The 15,675-nt window shown below is 45.3% G+C and overlaps 11 protein-coding genes across 11 annotated transcripts; 6 read left to right on the top strand and 5 right to left on the bottom strand.

Moving 5' to 3' along the window:
* Positions 1-50: 50 nt before the first annotated feature.
* Positions 51-2,195, bottom strand: OGAPHI_007225 (uncharacterized protein; the record flags this gene model as incomplete). The annotated part of the gene is made up of 1 exon (XM_046208598.1): positions 51-2,195. One exon carries the CDS (start codon positions 2,193-2,195, stop codon positions 51-53), a length of 2,145 nt encoding a protein of 714 aa, XP_046057731.1.
* On the top strand, positions 1,722-3,213 carry OGAPHI_007224 (uncharacterized protein; the record flags this gene model as incomplete). The annotated part of the gene is made up of 3 exons (XM_046208597.1): positions 1,722-1,730; positions 1,804-2,263; positions 2,384-3,213. The coding sequence occupies 3 exons, from the start codon at positions 1,722-1,724 to the stop codon at positions 3,211-3,213; spliced, it is 1,299 nt and encodes a 432-aa protein (XP_046057730.1).
* A 689-nt stretch (positions 3,214-3,902) lies between these two features.
* OGAPHI_007223 (uncharacterized protein) lies at positions 3,903-5,780 on the top strand (the record flags this gene model as incomplete). Its single annotated transcript, XM_046208596.1, has 1 exon — positions 3,903-5,780. One exon carries the CDS (start codon positions 3,903-3,905, stop codon positions 5,778-5,780), a length of 1,878 nt encoding a protein of 625 aa, XP_046057729.1.
* An 89-nt stretch (positions 5,781-5,869) lies between these two features.
* Positions 5,870-7,333, top strand: OGAPHI_007222 (uncharacterized protein; the record flags this gene model as incomplete). Its single annotated transcript, XM_046208595.1, has 1 exon — positions 5,870-7,333. One exon carries the CDS (start codon positions 5,870-5,872, stop codon positions 7,331-7,333), a length of 1,464 nt encoding a protein of 487 aa, XP_046057728.1.
* A 155-nt stretch (positions 7,334-7,488) lies between these two features.
* Positions 7,489-9,771, bottom strand: OGAPHI_007221 (uncharacterized protein; the record flags this gene model as incomplete). Its single annotated transcript, XM_046208594.1, has 1 exon — positions 7,489-9,771. One exon carries the CDS (start codon positions 9,769-9,771, stop codon positions 7,489-7,491), a length of 2,283 nt encoding a protein of 760 aa, XP_046057727.1.
* Positions 9,772-9,815: 44 nt separating this feature from the next.
* On the bottom strand, positions 9,816-11,279 carry OGAPHI_007220 (uncharacterized protein; the record flags this gene model as incomplete). The annotated part of the gene is made up of 1 exon (XM_046208592.1): positions 9,816-11,279. One exon carries the CDS (start codon positions 11,277-11,279, stop codon positions 9,816-9,818), a length of 1,464 nt encoding a protein of 487 aa, XP_046057726.1.
* Positions 10,659-11,306, top strand: OGAPHI_007219 (uncharacterized protein; the record flags this gene model as incomplete). Its single annotated transcript, XM_046208591.1, has 2 exons — positions 10,659-10,898; positions 10,986-11,306. The coding sequence occupies 2 exons, from the start codon at positions 10,659-10,661 to the stop codon at positions 11,304-11,306; spliced, it is 561 nt and encodes a 186-aa protein (XP_046057725.1).
* A 43-nt stretch (positions 11,307-11,349) lies between these two features.
* OGAPHI_007218 (uncharacterized protein) lies at positions 11,350-12,203 on the top strand (the record flags this gene model as incomplete). The annotated part of the gene is made up of 2 exons (XM_046208590.1): positions 11,350-11,368; positions 11,509-12,203. 2 exons carry the CDS (start codon positions 11,350-11,352, stop codon positions 12,201-12,203), a joined length of 714 nt encoding a protein of 237 aa, XP_046057724.1.
* OGAPHI_007217 (uncharacterized protein) lies at positions 11,424-12,650 on the bottom strand (the record flags this gene model as incomplete). Its single annotated transcript, XM_046208589.1, has 1 exon — positions 11,424-12,650. One exon carries the CDS (start codon positions 12,648-12,650, stop codon positions 11,424-11,426), a length of 1,227 nt encoding a protein of 408 aa, XP_046057723.1.
* Positions 12,651-12,882: 232 nt separating this feature from the next.
* OGAPHI_007216 (uncharacterized protein) lies at positions 12,883-14,557 on the top strand (the record flags this gene model as incomplete). The annotated part of the gene is made up of 2 exons (XM_046208588.1): positions 12,883-12,892; positions 13,407-14,557. The coding sequence occupies 2 exons, from the start codon at positions 12,883-12,885 to the stop codon at positions 14,555-14,557; spliced, it is 1,161 nt and encodes a 386-aa protein (XP_046057722.1).
* A 13-nt stretch (positions 14,558-14,570) lies between these two features.
* Positions 14,571-15,605, bottom strand: OGAPHI_007215 (uncharacterized protein; the record flags this gene model as incomplete). Its single annotated transcript, XM_046208587.1, has 1 exon — positions 14,571-15,605. One exon carries the CDS (start codon positions 15,603-15,605, stop codon positions 14,571-14,573), a length of 1,035 nt encoding a protein of 344 aa, XP_046057721.1.
* Positions 15,606-15,675: the final 70 nt, after the last annotated feature.

Below are 15,675 nucleotides of genomic sequence, written 5' to 3'. Positions count from 1 at the left end.
CTACACCCACTCGAATACATCAGATCTTTGTCATGTGCGATTCAGAAAACCTATAAAGCATTGTCGTTTCTCTTTTCTGTTTTCAAAGCATGCAGTTTAGGTAGCACCTCGTCCAATTGCACCATGTCGTTCTTGCTCTGCAACTCTTGGATATCTCTGTTTCTGATGTTGACTGCCTTGTTGTTCTGTTCTTGCTCACCAACAATGAAGATAAAGTTGTATTTCTGAACTTGACCGGTTCTAACCTTCTTCTGCAAAGTGTTTCCGGAAAGATCAACGTCTGCATAGAATCCTTCAGATTGCAGTTGTTTCTGAACCTGTTGAGCGTAATCGAAATACTTCACACCAACCGGAACCACCAAAATCTGTCTCGGAGAAAGCCAGAATGGCCATTTACCAGCAAAATGCTCGGTCAATATAGCAGTCATTCTCTCGATCGATCCCAAGATAGCTCTGTGGATCATGACGGGACGCTGCACATCGGCAGAATCGTCTTTTCCTTTGAATTCAAGCTCGAATCTATTTGGCAGCTGGAAGTCCAGTTGGATAGTGGCACATTGATGCCATCTTCTCAAAGCATCTGAAATCATCACGTCGATCTTAGGGCCGTAGAATGCACCGTCACCAGGGTTGATCTCCCAGTTTCCACCCCATTTCTTCAGAGCACTCTCAAGCTTAGCCTCGGCATGATTCCAAGTCTCAATTTCACCAACGTACTTCTCAGGTCTAGTGGAAAGTTCCATCTTGAAGTCAAAACCAAAGATACCATAGATGTGTTTCAAGAAGTCAAACACACCAGAGACCTCATCCTCAATTTGATCCTGGGTACAGAAAATGTGTGCATCATCCTGCTGGAATCTTCTCACTCTAGTCAATCCTGAAAGAGCACCAGAGAACTCGTTTCTATGGATCACACCGAAATCAGCAACTCTCCATGGCAATTCTCTATAAGATCTCTCTCTGGACTTGAACATCACACAGTGGCCAGGACAGTTCATCGGCTTGAGACCAAATGTATCCTTTTCGACTTCGAAGGTGAACATATTCTCCTTATAGTTGGCCCAATGACCGGAAGTCTCCCAAAGCTTAGCATTGTACATGTTGGGAGTGATGACTTCTTCGTAGCCTCTCTTTCTATACTCCACTCTCAATATGTCGCACAAAGCATTGTAGATTCTTGCACCATGAGGCAACCAGAAACACGAACCTGGAGACATTTCGTGGAAGAAGAACAAGTCTTGCTCCTTACCAATCTTTCTGTGATCTCTGGCGGCGGCCTCTTCCAAGAACTTAAGGTGTTCTTTCATCAAAGCCTTGTCTGGGAAAGAAACACCATAAACTCTCTGTAAAGAATCGTTGTTGGAATCACCGAGGAAGTAGGAAGAAGAATTTTTCAGCACCTTGAAAGCCTTCACTCTACCGGTGTGAGGAACGTGAGGACCTCTACAGAGATCGATCAATGGACCGCATCTGTAAACGGTGGAGGACGTACCATCTGGGATTTTGCTTTGGATCAAAGCCACCTTGTACTTGTTGTAACTGAACATTTCAAGAAGCTCTTCTTTAGTCAGCACCAATCTTTCAAAAGGCTGCTTCTCTTTGATAGCCTTAGAGCAAAGAGTTTCGATGTTAGAGAAGTCGGCTTGCGAAACTTTGTAGTCTCCCTCATCGATAGCCATGTCGTAGAAAAATCCATCTTCTGTTGGAGGACCGAAACACAAATGGGCTCCGTAATGGTTCTCGCAACCCTCACCCAAGATATGGGCAGAGGAGTGCCAGAAAACTTGTTTTCCCTCGGTAGAGTCGAAATCAAAGAATTCGAGTTTCGAATCAGTTTCGAATGGTCTTTCGAGATCCCAGAGTTCGCCGTTCACCTTGGAAATCACTTGTCTCTCGCTGAAAGACTTGCCGATACCTTTGGCGATCTCCAACGGACTAGTTTCCCAGGCAATAGCCTCTTTGACAGTACCATCCTTCAAAGTGACTTTGACAGGCACTCTTTCCTTAGCGGCAATAGCTGCATCTTGTTTAGCCTTAATCTGTTCGAAAATCTTGATTCTGTGGTCAATGAAAGCTGGTTTGGGGTTCAACTCCAAAGGTCTCTTCACAGAATCATCGGACCCCTTCTTTTCGGCCTTCTTGGACTTCTTGTCGTCTACGGAAAGTGCTTGGACTTTCTTTTCGATCTCAGCCATGGTAAGTAAAATAAAGTTATTGAGTAAGTTATATCATAAATTTCCACTTTTCAACGAAAAAAGTCCGGGTAAAATAACAAGAAAAAATAATCTTCAAAAATTCAGTCTTGTTATGTCAGATCCGGAAGATTTGGATCGAAAGTAGGTAACAAACATCATGTTGACTAACCAAAACAGTCCTCTGGAAGAAGAATCTTCTGTTCCTCCTGTGGATTCTCTTGAATATGGTCAAGTCAATCACAATAACGATGAACTAGTGGAGTTGAGAGGCGAAGGAAGATACTTTGGAGTAAGTGATCCTGAATTGTCGCAACCAGTTTGTTCAAACTGCCATCGACGCGGCCATATTAGAGTCAACTGTAAGGTAGTTGTTTGTCACGCGTGTGGCAAGGTGGACGACCACTACGAGACACAATGTCCAAATTCGATGGTTTGTACCAACTGCGGTGAAAGAGGTCATTTCCGCAACCAGTGCAAGCAAAGACGGAAGTTTAACTTCTGTACAGACTGTAACTCAAAGACGCACTCCGCCGATCGTTGCCCGAATATTTGGCGAAGCTATATCACGCTTCCTCAGAACAAAGCTCACAAGTTCAAATACCCTGCAGATTTGATTTATTGCTACAACTGTGCAGAGAGAGGTCATTATGGAGACGAATGTCTTCAACAGCGGGTCTCCAAAACACCAAACATCAACGGATCTGCCTTTACGGGAGAAAATCTCCCTAGAGAATTGAGGAGACAGTACCACTCATCATTGCCTAAGAAACGCCGACCTTTGTTTGACGAATACAAACAAGATAAACACAGAGATAAGAAACCCAAGAAGCATGATAAACAGGACAACCAAGAGAAAAACAGTAAGTTTTCAGGAAAACCAAAAAATGCCAATAGAATACCTCTCCAGCCAAGAAAATCCGGTATGCTGCCTCAAAAACCATCGGGACTGCCAGCTCCTTCTCGATCTGGTTTTGTGGGTAAGCGCAAACGACATGAATGGCGCGACAAACGCAAATAGATGAGGTCAGTTAATGATGTATATTAGAGCGACTTATGGATTGCGATAATTGATAAATAAATAGATATATCCTCAATGAAAACTAGGTGCAACTTCTTGCACCCGCATGCTAGTGTTCATCGTTTACGGGCGGCTTTCTGCAAAGGTATCGTATAAGTTGATGTTCACTCTGCTTGACAGTTGTGGGAAATCTTTTCATTTCCAGTCCGTGAATCGATTCAAACTGACGACTCAACGCGTAGGCAAGCATCGTATCCTGGCTTGCGAGACTGTTCATAGTGGCAGCCTGTTTCTGGCGAAAATCGCGTTGCGACATCAAGAGGAGTAATAAAAAAAAATTAAAAAAAAAATGCCTCCTGCCAGAATTGAACTAGCGACCTTTGCATTACAAGTGCAACGCTCTACCACTAAGCTAAGAAGGCAGTTTTCCGGAACTTGAACCGGGGTAGTATCCACATAGGTGTTTTGAGCTAATAATAATCGTACGAGTCTTCTTCAGACATCAACCATGTTCGTGAAACAGCACGAATGTGATCACTGGATACTCTACTCACACCATGGAGTAATTGCCCACATTGATCAGAAAAAACAGTAATTCCCGACGCGTCGCTCGGTAAATCACGCGCGGCTACTTTTGTTTTTATTTTCTTGTCCGTTTACCACATACAGTCCTCTTCCTATGAACCAACATGGACGCCCGAATATCCAGGCCTGGGCGAGACCCAAAGCTTTGGTCCACTGTTGAATCACTGGCTGACTGGGGGTTTGAGGAGACCCTGGCCGAGTCGTCGAGTGATGCTAAGCATAAACTTTATACCCATCCAGATTGGAGCTCCAGCACGCTCAGCCAAACGAACAGTGGACCCACGATCCGATTTCAAGGCTCAAACTTCTCTTCTGTTCTCACTTCTCCGTTGTATGAGAAACAAATTTCCATGGTCACTTATGATCAATTACTCGAAGACTATTTGAAAAAATACGAGGGCTTACAACAACACGTTCAATTAGCGCTTGACAAGTTCAAATTCGGAATCATTGCCTCCAGTATTATGACCTCAACTGACAATGTTGACCCTGTTCCGGAAAATCAAAACAGAGTGATTCTGGACGTGTCACAATTTATTTCCCGTCGATATGTTCATTCTCACCAATCTCTCCATCTAGCATTAGCATTACTTCACTTTGTGAAGAAAAACCTGCATAGCGTTCGTTTAGCCTGTTTGAAGTTGGCTGTGATTCTTTCAATCGCATTCCTGCTCCACGATTACAACAACAAGCAGATAGCCGTCAAGATTTATCTTCAATTGGCGATCAACAAGTTAACCAAATATCTTTGTGTGAGCCATGTGTTGGATCAACGAATCTCCATGAGCTTGAAAACAATTGACTCGGGACCTGCACGAACACTTTCAAGCAAGAAACAAGAGCATCAAAGGTCAATCTCTCCACTCCTTTTTAACAGTACGATGAATGTGCTACTTTTAACAACAGGATCCAAATTACGCTTTCTTCTTCCATTTGTGGACTTCGATTTCTTCCATAAGTATCTGGATATATATCAGCTGGATCTGATGGGCCCAGACTTCAAATTTTTGAGACTCGTCAATAGTGACGACTTTTACTCGAGTCCTAAACCATCGCGATTGAAACCATTACGATTAAGATCTGTTTCAAGTGAGTCCGTGGCACTGAAAAATCCGGTTCTATCTCAAAGCTCTTCAGCACCTTCGCCCAATCAATTGACTACTAGTCCTGTCAGACTAGTGCAATGCTTCAAGCTGCTGCGCAAAGTCTTCCTGTGTGCTTTGCTCTCTTTGGCCGAGAATGCAAGCTTATCAGAAAAAGATGATAACCTACAGTTTATCCATATGTGTTCTCGTGTCTTTGGCCGAAACCTTGTTCCCAGCCACCTTCATTTGCCTACACGCTTGATCTTAATTGTACAAGTTCTACAGCAACTGATCTCTTTGGAAGAAAATTTAAGTTTGGAGCTAATGAACGATTTCCAATCGCACGAGCTTGACAGTTTGGTGCCTGTTGTGAGATCTGACTTCAAGTATAATGAGATTACACGCAAAGTGGATGTCATTAGCAATAGGTTGGCTGCACTTGAATGTCACGAATCCGGGTCTCCCGATGATCTAGCTGAAATTGGGACTTTCATCAGCGATCTTGTCGAAAGCTATAACAGATTGATGGAATGTGTCAACGTTCCTGAAGTTTCAGCTAAACCTAGTCCAGTTGTGTCTCCACAAATGAGCGAGAGAGAGTTCCCGCCTCCAAAAAAACGGCATAGTAGTGGACTTAACTTCAATCTGATCACTGTCTTTGAGGGTGATGCACCAGAGAGAGAGCACGACTCTGTTGAGACTACCCATGAGAATCAAGACAAGGAAGAGTTCAAAAAAACCTTGGAGAAACTTTGTGCTGGGAACTTAAAAACCACGAACGAGACTTTTGATGGAAAAGACAACGATCCATCATTATCTATGTCTACACCGATCAAAACTGATGAGCTTGACGAATTCAAGAAAGAGCTCAAAGGTTTGTTACTGAACGCGTTATGAAGTTGTAACACTTCTTTTTTTGTATGTGATACGATAAAGCTATTCGAATTAATTAATCTTAAATTTTAATTAAACAAAGATTGATATTGATGGAGACAAAATATTCCTCGATTATCGTGCGAATTAGCGACTGCGCGACAAAGAGTTTGTTGTGCACGTTATCGGGTCTAATACTTCAACTTGGGAACAAAACATTGGTAGTCACTTTAGTCGCATTACCGAACAATGTGCTGATAGGGGACAAGAAAATCGATGTTTACATTGCGCTGGAGTCCAAGGACCCGGTTTGCTGGATCAGATGCGACAGCCCGAAGTTTGTGGATGTTGACGAAAAGTCAATTGCTCATCTCACGATGGGTGGGTTCAAGGTCGACACAGTGACTGGCGAGGACATTGAAAGGTGCCGCTTTGTCGTCGCGGAGGTCCGCGGGCTCGCGTTCGAGGGCAATTATAGTCGCATATCGGATAGAGTTGAAGTAGGTGACGAGTGTTTGCTTGAGGCTTCTCCGTTCAGCTCTACTAGTCATGTTTTCCATGGTTATACCAGCACAGCCACCATCTGCTATAAAAAGGGGGGAGTTTATTTGAGCGACTTGAAATACCTTGAGAACATGGAGGGTGGTGTGGTCACTGTTGATGGTAGCATAATTGGAGTAGTGATGGGAGTGCTGAGAAAGCTTGATGGACAGGGAAATTTAATGATAGTACTGAGCTTGAGTCATGGAGAACTTGCAGAATTTGGACTATGTTCGGCGCAACTACCGACAATGGCTCCTCTAAACGAGTTTCCGTTTGTTGTTGGCATAAGCGGCAAGCTAGATGGGACAAGATACTGGGGAAGCGGTGTCATCGTTAAAGATAATATGATTGCAACCAATCGCCATGTTGTATTCTCAGGGAACCAGTTAGCACAGGATCTGGCGTTACACTACCGTGGGAATACCATTGAGTTGGGCAAACTGGTTGCTGGCGTTGATGTGCTAGTACCGTTTGATGGTCAGCTATGTGATTTGTGCTTTATCAAAAAGAACCTCGCCTTTGATTCCGTTGCCAAGCTACCAAACGAGCTGACAATCAGCAATGCCGCCAGTAGTTTGGAGATCCTGCTTGATTTGAAAGACAACTCTCGACGACTGATGCGCACAAAGTCGGTTGCATACGGACTTTTCTGCGACTCCCTTCATTTGCATCCACTGATTTCTCGTGGTTGTATCAATTCTGTGGTGGAGTTAAAACACCTTTTCAGAAACATCCAACAAGAAATACAGTGCTTAACAGTCAGTAGCTCTTCCTGCTGGTCAGGATCATCTGGCGGGGCTCTCTTAAACAAGAAAAACGAGCTCCTCGGGCTCATGAGCAGCAATGGCAGAACAGCTTCCGGAGAAACACTCACCAAACTCACGTTGGTAATCCCGATACAGCTTGTGGTTCTTGGTTATTACGATCTTTTTAGGTCCAAAGTATCGCTTACAGATTCAGCTGCCAGCAAATACCAACGGCTACTGCGATTGGATTCGAGCTACTCTGAAATCTTCATGGAGAGTAAATTATAGACCTATGTACACTGACGTTCCTAAATCCACCGTGTACTGCGTAAATGGTTTAGTGGTAAAATTCGTCGTTGCCATCGACGAGCCCCCGGTTCGATTCCGGGTTTACGCATTTTTTTTCTAACGCTCTATGATAGATCTTTAACACTAAATCATCTCTATGCCACGGGTTGGTCGATCTTATAATTGGCGAATCGCTCCGCAACATCATGGACCTCGGACCTTTCGAACTCAGAATCCACTTCTCCTAGTTCTTCCTCCTCTTCCATCTCTCCGTCTGCGTATTCTGTTTCATTTAGCAGCTCCGCTTGAGAATCCTCGTCCTCTGCCTCTTCCTCAATAACCTGCTGGCGGTTCTTTGTATCGTTCCCACGTCGACTCTCCTTTGATGTCTTTTGGACCCCACCAAAGCTCCATTTAGCGTTGAGCTTCGATTGTAATGGCGACTTTCCACGTTTGGTTAAAAAGTTGTTGGACGTGGAGTTTCCAAAAAGACCGCTTCCCTTGCGTCTTTTTGGCCTTCCGCGCACCGAGCGCGAAGATGATTCCAGAGAATTGGTTCTTGACAGGGTCGTGAATGAAGAGGTCGGCGAAGCAGGTTGCGATGCAACGTTTTTCGAGTTCACCGACCAGTCGCTAGCGACGCGGGAGTACTGCGGTCTTGCAGACGGCGTAGACGTCGAGACGTGTGACATAGAATGTCCGTTCATCATGAAGGTGCTGGCTGTAGCGTTTTGATTAGTATCTGTGGAATTTCCGGTCACGTAGCCAGATCCATTCGACGTTTCTGAGTAAGTGGTCTGAACGGAATATGATGAAATAAGCGATTGTGGTCGAACAGCTTTAGTCACGTTCTCTGGACTTGTAGGCCCACTTCGTGTTGGGGTCGATTTCTGGGGCTCTATCACAACAATATTGGCGGAAACAGGTTTCGAAGATTGCGACTTGGGAGATCCTGAACGTTTGCTCCGTGTGGACACCTGCTCTTTAGCCGGCTCGTTCAACGGCTCCGTATTGAGTTTCAAAACCGAATCTGAATCTTTCGGGCGTCCAATTTTTTCGAAGAGTCTCTTCAAAGAAAATGTATGATTCCTCTTGGTTACACTGAGCTGCTCAGAAGCACTGGATCGGTGTGACTTTTGGAAACAGTCGCCATTAGATGGCTTATTGGTAAGCGTCTGACTTGTGAGCGTGGAAACAGGCTCAGAATCAAGTTTTGTGGCAGGAGGAGGCACCTTTTCTGGAGTCGAAGTGAGTTTGGGTTCTGCAAAGGGTTTTGGCGTTGAGAGTCTGAGCATGCTTTTGCTTCGATTCTTTAAGCGTTTGCTGCGGCTTTTGCGGCGGTTCTTCTCTTTTAACAGCTGCCAAAATCCGTTGATGGGGTCCATCTGCTCGTCGTAGAATGAGCGTTTGAAAGACTCTTTGTCAAAGCCAATACTGGCTAGCTCCTTCAACATATATTTGTCACTGTGTGTATATTCTGGAGGGGAATCGTGGTGAAAAATTAGCTTGTTGATCAGCTCCAGCTGCCTCTGCGCCCCATATGGTTGTAATAGATTTGAGCGCAAAATCTCCTCCAAAGAGGAAACTCGTTTGTCCGGGTTTTTCGTGAGCATCGACTTCACTAGTTGTACGAGATCTGATCCGAATAGCTGGTCATTATAGGACGGCTCTTGTTCCAAAATCGCGCTAACAAGATCGTCTTCTGAGAGGGAGTCATCAAACGGCATCTCGCCCGATACTAGTGTGTACAATATCACTCCCAGCGCCCAAATGTCCGTCTTTATTCCCGAGTATGGCTGTTTTTTGAGCAGCTCCGGAGCCATGTATGCACTGGTGCCACATATTTCCGTGAGGAGACCTCTGGATCCATGCTGGACTAAAGAGCATTCGCGCGCAAATCCAAAGTCCGATAGTTTGACGTTATGCTTTTTGTCGAGTAAAACGTTTTCCAATTTCAGGTCTCGATGACAACATCCATTGCGGTGCATGTAAAAAACGGCCGAGGCCAGCTGAACAAAGATCCTCAAGCTCTCATCTAAAGAGATTCTTTTGTGCCGGGTCAGATACTCAAACAAGTCGCCTTCCGGATAGTACTCCAGTACCATATAAGCATTTGTTTCTGTCAAAATGAGCTCATACATCTTCGTAACGTTCGGGTGAGCAGAAAACTCTTTCATGTAATAGTACTCACGCATAAGGTTGTCATTACAGCCTGAAGGAATGATGCGTTCGCCTTTCTTCAAAACAACCTTGACCCTTAAAAACTTGTGATACGCAAGATACACCTTACCAAACGCGCCAGCTCCTATTTCGTCTCCTATGCGATAATTCCCCACATCGCGAAGCTCAGGATCGGTGAACTGTTTGACTAATTCAGTATAGTCCTGGGCTCGCTTTGTATATATCGCCCTTTCGTCAATGACGCTGCGATTGAGCATTTTCTGATTTATAATTTTCCACGGCTGTGCAGCCCTATTTAAATCTATTTACTGCTATCCAGGACCAACAGGAACCCACCAACAAGATGGAGGGATCCGCACACAAGCACGTCCAGCGGGCCTTCCAGTGTCCGGATGAAATTAACGCTTGTTTGAATATCGTGGAAGAGATGTTTGCGGGACTCCTTGCTGAATTTGTTCCAGATATCTGCCATCTGCTTCTGCATCTCCATGGTGTCCACTTTCTCCTGTGACACGTTGATCGAAACCAAGTCATCGCTGTACTTTCCATCGGAGAACGTCACGTTTGTGCTAAAAATGACGTTGTCAAACTTCTTGCCAGACTTTTGCATTTGCAAATGCAGCTCTTCTAACAAACTCTCAACGTTTCTAGTCTGCTGGTTGAAGAGCAACACTTTTCTATTAGTGTCGTTCGTGACACTTGCAAACCACGCAGTACCACTAGCAATGCTCTCGGTAGTGTGTGAACCGTCGATGTACCAGGTGAGGTCTTCTCTTTTGTCATCCTTGATGATCTGACATCTTCCAGGCCAGGAAGCCTGTTCCAGCCCGGTGACAAACTCCTCAGGGAGAACGTCACATGCTCCAATTTCCACGCCCAGTTTCTCCAAATGTGCCTTGACAAGCTGCACAGCAAGCGAGGCATTTTGGCGCTGGAAATCACCGTTGATTCCCAGCTTCACCTCGGCCAAGTCTGGACGCTGTTCCACAACTTCAAAGCTAGCCACCTTCTTTTCGACCGCACGCTGCTTGATCACATTCAGAGCCTCCTCAGGCTGCTCCACACTGAAACAGGCTGCTCCTGGCTTGAAAATTCCAGCTTTGTTCCACGCAATCTGTTCTAGAGTATTGCCCAACACCGCAATATGGTCAATTCCCAAAGACGTTATTCCGCAAGCGGTGGGACTCTCAAATATGTTGGTGGAGTCATACTCACCACCAACTCCCACCTCGTAAACGGCGGTGTCAACATTTTCACTGGAGAATGCATGGAAAGACAACAGGGTCAAAAACCGGAAGTATGCTGGCTTCACCCCTGGACCCATATTAGGGAACTTGTCCAGATCCGAAGAAGTCGAATTGAGTCTGTCCCAGATATCGAAAAAGTACTTAGTGAACAGAGCCTCGCTGATGGGCTTTCCGTTGATTATTAACCGCTCACGAACACTTTTAAGATGGGGTGAAGTGTAGAGACCTATCTTAGTAATCTTGGCACCAGGAACTTGAACGGGAGAACGATACTGGTTCAAGATGCTGGTGGCAAATGCACAGGTAGATCCTTTGCCCTTGGTTCCCGTGACGTGAATGACATTGAGCCTGTTCAAATCCTGTGGCTTGTATCCAATCCGTCTTGTCCACTCGATCATCTCAGGAATCAAAACAGCATTTTTGGCGCCAGCGGTCAACCGAGCAGCTTCTATAGTGGCGAAGTTGGACTGCAAAGAATTCAGCGCATTAATGGCATCCTTGTATGTGCGCTTTATCATGCTACTGGGTGGTTGGCTGTTGCCTGAATCTATGTTCATTAACACAGGGAAATATTTTCACAAGAAAATCATGTTCTACATCCTTGCACGTATTTGTAAAAAACATTCTAGTATACATTAATGGTTGAGGTTGCGTGATACTCATTAGAAATCTTCATCGAAGGTGAAACCGGTCTCGGTGTCGGCTTTTTCTTGAGTATTCTTAGCCATGACACCGGCCTTTTGGTAGTCGGAAACACGCTTTTCGAAGAAGTTGGTCTTTCCTGCAAGAGAAATGTTCTCCATGAAGTCAAATGGATTGGAGACATTGTAGTGCTTCTTGCAACCCAGGGAAAGCAACAATCTATCAGCAACAAACTCGACGTATTGACACATCAAAGCACAGTTCATTCCGAGCAAGTTGACTGGCAAAGCATCGGTGAAGTATCTCTTTTCGATGTCAACAGCCTCGGTGATGATCTTGAGAACAATGTCATTGTGAGGGGTGTTGTTCAAGTGCGAGAAAAGCAAACATGCAAAGTCGGTGTGCAGTCCTTCGTCTCTGCAGATCAACTCGTTGGAGAAGGTCAGACCTGGCATCAAACCTCTCTTCTTAAGCCAGAAGATAGAAGCGAACGAACCAGAGAAGAAAATACCCTCAACGGCAGCAAATGCAACAAGTCTTTCAGCAAACAAAGCCTCCTCATCGTTGATCCATCTCATGGCCCACTCGGCCTTTTCTTTGATACATGGGATGGTCTCGATAGCGTTGAAAAGGAACTCGGCTTCCTTAGGGTCTTTGACGTAGGAATCAATCAAAAGAGAGTAGGTCTCGGAGTGGATGTTCTCCATCATGATTTGGAATCCGTAGAAACACTTGGCCTCTGGGATCTGGACCTCGGCAGAGAAGTTCTCAACAAGGTTCTCGTTAACGATACCATCTGAAGCAGCAAAGAAAGCCAAGACTCTGGAAACGAAGTATCTTTCGTTTTCGTTCATTCTGTTGTTCCAGTCGTGCAGGTCCTTGGAAAGGTCAATTTCCTCTGCAGTCCAGAAAGAAGCCTCAGCCTTTTTATACATTTGCCAAATTTCGTGGTATTTGATTGGGAAAAGAACAAATCTTCTCTTGTTCTCGATCAAAAGAGGTTCATCTTTCTCCAATTCCATCAACTTGTGTCTGTGGACCTTGTGTTGGGCCAAGAATTCCTTGTGTTCTTTGTCCTGCTCGGAAATCTCCTCTTGAACCTTTTCCTCTTCAACGCCATTAGCGGCGGCCTTGGCCTTGGCGGCGGCGGTGAGGGTGGCGGTGAGATCCTTCTTGTCGGCAGAAGAGAGGTCGAGGGTAGAGAGAGCGTTGGCGGTAACTTTAGAAGGCGTTTCTTGCACAGACATGATTAAGAGACAAGAAGTTTTTTTCTTAAAATTATTTCTTGCTGGGCCCTACAAAGCCCTTATATAGTTTTTTACCAGACGCGTCAGTAAACAAATCCTGATTATGGGATACCTTTAAATTTTGGACTCGGAGATGGCCAAAAATGGCCGCAAAAACGCGGGAAGCTCGCAGACGGGCTCGGGATCATGATGGGCTCTGAAAGCGCTAAACCCCTCATCAGATAGAGCTAGTATGAACCCTGGTTTGCACCCAACCTTTTTTTTTCTGGATCCTCGACCCCTTGCAACCAGGATAAAGCGCGTTCTGTTTTTGCGCGACCCATCCCATGCATCAAAAGAGACCGATAAATCACTGAAACGGCTGTCAAACAGGCTCTTCCATTGCTCTGCCGATGAGACCGATGGCTAGCGCGCTTCAAGTGATGATTGGAATCAAGCACCAACCGCGTTGACAGGCACAGGTCAAACGAATTGGCCAATTTCGGCCCAAATTTCAAGAATCTCCCACCTGGCCAAACAATAGCTTTGTTCCAATTAGATCCCAACTCTTGTGTTTATTCACTGCCGTTTTGGTTCCTCGTAATCTGCCCCCATCTTGCTACCGTTTTAATTCACCTTGGGGAAAATTGTGCGGCCACACGACCTCTGTGTAAATTAATTGTAGAGGAGAAATTATTCTTGTTAAGTATGACTTCTGTGCAAACCGAACCCAAAGGTAAGAATACTGGAGAATGCCATTAACCTAACACTCAATAGCCGTTTCCGTCAAGGAAAAGTACCAGGTTTCCGAAAAACTGGTCAACGAGGAGTTCAAAATATGGAAAAAGACCTCGCCCATGCTCTATGACCTTATTTATTCGTACTCGTTGCAATGGCCAAGTCTGACCGTCGAATGGCTCAAGAGCCTCGAAAAGAAGGATGTTTCAGTGACAGCCTCTTTTCTTGCCGGAACCCACACCTCAGATGGGTCCAAAAATTATCTAAGACAGTACTCCGTCCGGTTACCAACAGCGGAGGCCAAGGATAAGAACGCATTTTTGGAGAACCAGATCAAGCTGGAACGCGAGTGGGAACATCCTGGAGAAATCAACAAGCTGCGGATTAACCAGGAGTCTGGACTTGTTGCCACTCAAACTAACTTCGGAGATGTGTTAATCTACGATCTGAACGGAAATTCTGTTAAAACACTTAAGTTCCATACTAAGGAAGGTTTCGGACTCGAATGGAACCCAATCTACTCGAAGAACCAGTTGTTGTCCAGTTCCGAGGACCATAAGGTAGCTCTCTGGAATATGGGGTCCGAGTCGCCAGCCAGAGTATTTGAGACCCATTCTGCTATCGTGAACGACGTGGCATGGAATAAGCAATACAACGAAGTCATTGCGTCTGTGAGCGACGATCTGTCTTTACAAATCCACGATCTACGGTCCCCAAAGCCGGTCATTTCGATCGCTAACGCACACTCCGGCCCTGTTAACTCGGTCGCTTTCCAACAGGATATTGGAACTCTGTTGGCCACTGGATCCTCCGATAACCTTGTCAACTGCTGGGATCTGCGTTTGATGGACCAGCCAATCCGCAAGCTTTACGGTCACACTGGGTCCGTGGTCGATCTCAAGTTTCGCGATAACTTGCTCCTGTCTTCGTCGAGTGACAGAAGAGTTTTGGTCTGGAACCTTTCCAACATTAGAGACGGCGAGTTCGATTTAAAAGAGTACGAGAAGAAAAAGGGCGATTACATTGATCCATGTCTCGTATTTATGCACGGAGGACACACCGGCCGCATTTGCGAAGCTGATTGGCACCCTGAACTTGACAACGTGGTTGTGAGCTGCGCAGAGGACGGATTGGTGGAGATTTGGCGGCCTAGACACATAGACGAAAGGGAGTATGATGAAGAGGAGTAACCCATGTACTGTATTAAATAGACTGTTGTTCAATTTTCTCCAAGTTCCACTCGCGATCCAGCCTAGACTTGGTCTTTTCCACCTCGGCTATTTTGTATAGAATCTCGTTTAGTTTTAGCATCACTGTGTCGTATTGGATACTGAACCATGTAGCGTGCTTGATACACTTTTTCTTTTCCACCATACAGAGCCCCAAGACCGGTTGGGACTCCTCGTAGGCGGACTTCAACTGATCATCGCTCATTCCGAGATCAACATCTTGCAACATTTTCTTGTACTCATCAGAGCCTTCGAACTCACTCCATCTTTCGTTATTCATGATCAACCGCGAGTCATATCCACAGACATCAACCTTTGGTTTCTTACTTTTCTTTGTCTGAGCGCCTGTCTCTGACCCAGCCAATTTTTCATTGATGAGTTTAATCTTCTCTTTCAGCTTGACCATGTATTTCTCCTTGGCGACGTACAACTGTTCCAGTTGTTTCAGCTCCGCAAGTTCAGTGTTTAGCTCGTCCAGACGACGCGCTTTGTCCTCGGGCAGGTCGACGTCCATTCCTTGGTATATTGGCATTTCCTTGCCCAAGTCCTGGAACTCGGTAAAATTATCCACCTGAGTGATAACACTCACGATTTCTGGCTCTGACAATTTGCACTCTTTGGTAGACTCGCTGAACCTCTTCAGCAACTCGTTTTGCATGTATTCGACACCGTGCTCGTCACAACAGTACTTACTCACCTTTTGCGTGCTATTGTCGATCCTCACCGGCTTATAACATCCTTCCAGGCGACATTTCTTCTTCCATAAGGTAGACCCCTTGTGGAACAGCTCGTTGCAGAAAATGCAGTAGAAATTGTTCACTAGGTCTTTGTACTTGGAATCAAGCTTCATGCACCGGAAATGAAACCATTCGTCACATCCATCGCACGCAACCATCAACTCTCCATCATCAACACTCCTGCAGACACAGAAGAGCTCCTCGGAGTTCAAATTGAACTTCGCTGCTTTGCTGAACTTGTTGTATCGCTCTTGCAGTTGGACCTTGGACATATAGTTTAAAAAAATAAAATTGCAAAAAAAAATGCGTAAACCCGGAATCGAACCGGGGGCTCGTCGATGG

The sequence above is a fragment of the Ogataea philodendri genome (assembly GCF_020536065.1).
Source record: "Ogataea philodendri strain CBS6075 chromosome Unknown scaffold12, whole genome shotgun sequence".
In the NCBI taxonomy this organism is placed as follows: Eukaryota; Fungi; Ascomycota; class Pichiomycetes; order Pichiales; family Pichiaceae; genus Ogataea; species Ogataea philodendri.
Note: the sequence above shows the minus strand (reverse complement) of the source record. Positions and strands in the feature narration are given on the sequence as shown.